This window comes from Austrofundulus limnaeus, unplaced genomic scaffold, assembly GCF_001266775.1.
Source record: "Austrofundulus limnaeus strain Quisiro unplaced genomic scaffold, Austrofundulus_limnaeus-1.0 Scaffold428, whole genome shotgun sequence".
NCBI lineage: Eukaryota > Metazoa > Chordata > Actinopteri > Cyprinodontiformes > Rivulidae > Austrofundulus > Austrofundulus limnaeus.
The window spans coordinates 32,514-38,886 of record NW_013952830.1 but is presented as its reverse complement, the minus strand read 5'-3'; the positions used below and the strand labels follow the sequence as shown (position 1 = coordinate 38,886).

At 39.4% G+C, this 6,373-nt stretch overlaps 1 protein-coding gene across 1 annotated transcript in view; it reads right to left on the bottom strand.

Annotated features, from left to right (window-relative positions):
• Nucleotides 1-6,373, bottom strand: part of LOC106529223 (major facilitator superfamily domain-containing protein 4-A) — a gene marked incomplete at its 5' end in the record, with an annotated part of 39,159 nt that overhangs the window by 3,449 nt on the left and 29,337 nt on the right. Inside the window, 2 exon segments of the mRNA XM_014024579.1 lie at nt 2,924-3,044; nt 4,584-4,654. Coding sequence (XP_013880033.1) covers nt 2,924-3,044; nt 4,584-4,654 — 192 coding nt within the window.

Below are 6,373 nucleotides of genomic sequence, written 5' to 3'. Positions count from 1 at the left end.
AACACAATTCAGCCTGAGTTGCTTTGTCTGAAACTCCAGAAGACTCCGGTGGAGGCCTCAACAATCACCTGGATCAAAAACTACCTGACAAACAGACCACAGTTTGTGAGACTGAAGGACTGTGTGTCTAACCATGTGATCAGCAGCACAGGAGCACCACAGGGAACTGTACTCTCACCATTCCTGTTCACACTKTACACTTCAGACTTCCAGCACAAGTCAGACTGCTGTCATCTACAGAAATACTCAGATGACTCTGCAGTTGTTRDVWGTATCAGAGATGGACAGGAAGCTGAGTACAGAGAGCTGGTGGACCGCTTTGTGGCATGATGTGGGAACAATCATCTCATCTTGAATGTCAACAAAACAAAGGAGATGATTGTAGATTTCAGGACTAATAGTATTAGATCAAACCCTTTTTCCATCATGGGAGAAGAAGTGGAGGTGGTTGAGGAATATAAATACCTCGGTGTTCATCTGGACAACAGACTGGACTGGAGACTCAACAGTGAAGCAGTCTACAAGAAAGGACAGAGCAGACTGTACTTCTTAAGGAAGCTAAGATCCTTCAATGTCTGCAGCAAGATGCTGCAGATCTTCTACAAGTCTATTGTTGACAGTGTCATCTCTTCTGTCATCATCTGTTGGGGCAGCAGCATCAGAGCCAGGGACCTAAAAAGGCTAAACAACCTGATAAAGAAGGCTGGTTCTGTTCGACTGTGGAATCTCTGGAGATGATGGTGCAAAGAAGGATTTTACATAAAATCAAGAACATTGTGGACAACCCTGACCATCCTCTTCATCAGACTGTCATAGAAAGACAAAGTGTCTTCAGTCGGAGGCTTCTTCAACTTCGCTGTAATACAGACTGCTACAGAAGATCTTTCCTGCCCACAGGAATCAGCATCTGCAATAAGTTTTTAGTTAAATTAGTTACAACAACACCTAATTTCCCTCTGGGATCAATAAAGTATTTTTGAATTGAACTGAACTGAATTGAATACTTTAATGACTCAGTTTGTCATGACACCCTGTTCATCAGTGATTATAGCCAGAACAAGATTTGCTAACAACAATCATTCTTAGATATCACTTGTGTTTATCTTTATGTTTTCCCTCGACCCAGCATTTCCTTAGGATGAAATCTTGCTTTATTAAGACGACATAATAGTGTTTGTTAAACAGTATATATGAGGCCTCAACTGTCTCAAAGGGAAGCAGGAGCAGGGAGTAGGGGTAAAGTCTGATATGTTGTTCTCTGTGTTCCTGTTGTTGCAAATAAAACTCAGCTGATCATTCCATGGAGTACCTTCATTCTTGGACCAAGTATTTCTGTCTTTGTTAAATAAATATTTCCATAACATACAGTACAATATTATATGTTAAAATATGTGTTTCCTAATCAAAATTGTGCTTACAGGGTAAACTAGTCTGAAATGTTTAATACACAGATTTGTCTTTTTCTCGTCCTTAATTATTGCATAATAAACATTTAGCAATGATTTATAAAGTGACAGATATACAGATGAATTAATAACCTATCTATAAACTCTTTATAAGCATCTATAAGGGGAGCCTTATTGTAAAGTGGTGCAAAAAAAGCTTGTACAGTAAATTCTCCTTACCAGTTTTTCATACATTTTACTGTACATAGATAAAATATTTTCAAACACACAACACGTGAGAAAATCCAGGCCATCATTTGTCAGTTGAAAGAGTTTTTCTTTTCTGCAGGATTGTTTGAATTTTCTTAAGAAGAGAAGAAGAATTCTGTAAGCTTGATTCATTCTGGACTTTACTATTTGACTCATAGTGCAACTAGTGGTTGAACATGGAACTGCATCCCCCATCATCACTCCCAGGTAAAGGACAGATGAGTGACAGGACAAGGGCACTTCAGGGGGCCAATCAGATTTCAGCTGGGGCCAATGCCCCCGTGGCCCCRCCCCTAGAACCACCCCTGAGTAACGTGCAGTAGCAGTTTCATGTTTCGCCTCAGAACTGCTTTAAAAAAAAATAATAATAATAAAAAAACAGAGTGGAGTGAAAGGAGAAAATGATGCAACAGCTCCAGAGGAAATTGTGGATAAAAGAGGAAAAGTTTGACAAGAGTATGACTGATGTTATCTAAATCTAATCAATAATTATCAATACGACCACTATGAAACCCTTATATTGTGATAGGCTTTTCAGCCATGTCATGATCCAGCCCTACATAAAAATCATAAATCCATTACATCAACTAAACTAAACCAGGCACCCATCGACCTCACTCCGTTCATCAGCCTAAGAATGAGTCTAGACTGTGGCGAAGTAAAAAAAAAGCCTGATTTGGAATTCATGACATGTCTTACTGACTCAGAGGGTAGCTACAGCTTAAGGCAAATTAAATTTAAGACATTTTAAGACCTCTTTAATGCCACTTGAAATGAAATATTAGACCAAATTCACAAAAAACACAATTTGAAAAAAAAAACCCCAGCTACAATTTAACCGAAATGTTTATTTTAACACAAACCAACTAGCTGCCAGAGGCATTAGATACGTTATTAACTATGTACATTACATGACGAGTACAAGACTGTGTATTTTTCTTGTCACCATCCCCACCACAAAAAGGAACAGCAGGCTGTTAGTAAATACAGTCATCACAACAGCTTTTCAACAAAAAAGATAAAAGTGTCAAATAAAACTTGTGCAGACAGTCAAAGAAGTGGTGGAAGGAGCTGAACAGAGGAGACAGCAGAGACATGGGTGTGAGTGAGGATGGGCCAAATCAAACATTTAACATCATATAAAACCTAATCTTGGTCCTGACTAGCAGACACATACTGTAACAATGACTCATTCTGAAGCAAACAGCTCCAGCGTGGTGCAGTGTAGTGTGTGTGGTGCAGTGTGGTGTGTTTGTGGGTGATGTCACCTTTTGGATGGTTTCTGTGGATCCAATGGATGTAAAGGAACAGCAGGAACAGGCAGAAGCCAATACAGGAGGTCACTGTAGAACACAGCAGGAAGGAGTAACTGCCCTGACTGTGGATCACCTGCAGGAAGCAACAAACAGCTTTAACTTTAATTACTTTAAATCTAAAATCTGTCTTGACCCAAAAATATACGGTTCCTTTGAAAAGTATTCTCCTTCTTGAATTTTTAATGTTTTAATTGCTGTAAAGCAAGCAAGCAAGCAAGCAAACAAACATGGTCAATGTATATTAGACTTTTTGATAAATAATAATAAAAATCTATCTCCAGCAGTCACTGTGAAAGACAGGGTTCACCTGGGGCCTCATGTATTAATGGTGTGAATGCATTAAAAAGCTGCATAGCCAGGTTCCACGCACACGTCACAATGTATCCAAACCAACGTTGTGTTAAAGTGTGGAAGTATTGATATGCAGGTGTTAGCACCTGAGATGATATGCCTACATAATTCACATAACTGTGAAGCAGACAGCTTTAGCTACCTCCTGAATTAGCAGCTGTGTTTGCCCTTGTCTATTGGTCGATGGCTGTGTTTTTTTCTGTTTAGCCAATTTATGAGAGAAGCCAGAACTATCAAGTTGCGGCTATTTACAGGTTTTGACAGTGTATTAAATTAGGCTTCTCTACATGGAATTATAATTTATAATATCATATACCGATATTTCAGGTGGTAATTAAAGYTGTCTGCTTCACAGTAATCTGTTTTATATTTTTGTGCGTGTACAATTTTCCATATTCATCCATACGCAGACTATTAGTGTGAAAACTGCAAACTCTTTGATAAATGAGGCCCCTGGGCAGGTCTTCAGTCCATCACAGGGACAGATATAAGTAACCATTCACCCTCTCACCCACACTGAGGGACAGTTAAAGTTTTCAGTGAAACTAACATGAATGTTTTGTTCTGTGGGAGGAAACCAAAGCACTTGGATACACTCCAAYGCTAATACCAGCTTATCCACTGCTTCACCATGCCACCCAAAATAATACCAATTAAATAAAAAGAGGCAATGTAAAATAAACAAGTGCATAATTATTAACCATCTATAAAGTGACTGTTTTAATTAAACTCAGAGAAAAGATTACTGAGAAGTACAAGGATATAAAACAATTTTAAGGTTCAACATCCCATGAGTTCTGTTAAATCCAGAATCAAGACAGAAGGAATATGTGACAATGTGTAAATCTACCTGGAGCAGGCCATCCTCAGGCAAAATTTTCTATGTTGAAAAAAGCTCTACTATGACATCTTCCATATGCTGTTTAGCAAACTCTAGAAACTGATTAACATTTGAAGTCGCCCAAGCTTCCCATTACTGCTAAGTGCCTTTGGAAAACAAATGTCTTTCACTTCAGTTCATTTGACAGATGTAAAAATAAACTTGATCTGGTAGTTGCTGAGAGTGATTCAAAAACTTACTCTGAGCACAACCTTAAGAGAACACTAATTTTTTTCTTAAAGTTAGAATAAAAAAGCTAGGACTTCATGTATCAGAAAAAAATTAGTCTAAAACTCAGCCATTAAAAATTCTAAGCCTTTTATTTAATTAGACTGCATGGTGGTGGGGTTAGAAGTTTGTGAAGGACAAAACATGTCTTACTGATCCAACCAGCAGCTGCAGCATCATCTCTCCTGTGCTGGCACTCGTCACCAAAACTGTTGTAGCACAACCTGGAAAACACAACAACCATATGGACAATATATACAAAAATACAAACAACTTCAAAGTTAATAAAGAATATGCTAACTTGTTGACAAAAATGTAAAAAAAAAGTTGAGTAGGTCCTCTGGAGGAGTCCTTGACATTATTTAGAAATAAAACTATTTTTCAAGTTTCTTCTGACTCCTCACTTCTTCAGGTATCACCATAAAAAGCAAACTCTCATGAGATGAACTTTCTAATACAGAATATGATTATCAATGACAGTAAGTACCCATCAGTGTGAGTAAGAATCGGTCAGTATGAGTAAGAACATGTCAGTGTGAGAAAAAACACCCACTTTGGATGTTTTCATCCATTAAATGGACATTATTGGTCGTTTTCAGTCCCATAGAATGGCTTCAGACTGTCAGCTGGTGAGGCATGAGGCATAAAGCCACTAAGGTTTTTTTTATGCAATCTGGTTAATATGAGACATAAAACCACTAAGGTTAATTTTAGAGAAAATGACATGGGCTACGATAAAGTAGGCCAGACTCCGGTGGTAGCAGATTGTTGCGTTCCAATGTATATGGCACTGGTAACCCACGAGGTGGCACTGTCAGGACAGTCTGAAGCCATTCTATGGGACTGATCACAGCTAATAATGTTTATTTAATGGAATGATAACTTCCGAACCGRCTGGTAAAAACAAGTCAGTGTGAGTAAGAACCGGTCAGTGTGACTAAGTACCCACTCAGTGTAAAGAAGAACATAGTGTGAGAAAGAACCTTTCAGTGTGAAGCAGGCAGTATAGTCACTCGGCAGCCGACTGGACAACTTGCCGTCACGTGGCTGTTCAGCGTTCGTTTTCGCACACACTTTTCATAGCTCATGAGACACCCCGCCCCGAGTTCCTGAGAAACCCCTCATGCTGCAGCATACGTCACTGCATGGGATTTCGTCCTGCTGAAGACCACAAACTGGAGACCACTCGAAGTTTATCCACAAACTGGTTCTGGATTAAGTTATAAAGTTTCTATCATCCAGATTCCACGGTGAAAACCATCTTTTTTATTCCCTTTTTATGGTTCTCAATCCTGGTCCTCAAGGACCCCTATCCAGCATGTTTTAGTTGTTTCCCTGCTCTGCAGTAAGTCGTAAGTTCGGCAGAAGCCTGCCAATCACTCATTGACTCACACTCAAGTGTGCCAAAGCAGGGAAACAACTAAAACATGCAGGGTAGGGGTCCTTGAGGACCAGGATTGAGAACCACTGCGTTAGACTATCTTTATAAATCGCTGCTTCCTGGCACAACAGTCGGCTCTGGAAGCGAGTCGCTTTTTGTAAGCGAATGGTTGAAGCAAAATGCAGCGTCTGAGCGCTTTCAGCACAAACACTCCCATGAACTTCTGACCAATCATACAATAAAGTTCTTGTGTTCTTATGTGGAAAGGGGTAAAAAAGTTCGACCTACGGGTCACGACAAGAAGTGTCGAAAATGTCAACAATGTAAACCAAATGACGCAAATTTCGTCATGAAACAGTTCAGCATAATTTCTGCATTTCTGATGCAGTATACTGCCAGCTTGAGTAAGAACCCGTCAGTTTGAGTAAGAACCCGTCAGTGTGAGTAAGAATCGGTCAGTGTGAGTAAGAACCAGTCAATGTGAGTAAGAACCAGTCAGTGGGAGTAAGAACCAGTCAGTGTGATTAAATGATAAATGGTAAATGGACTGTACTTGTATAGC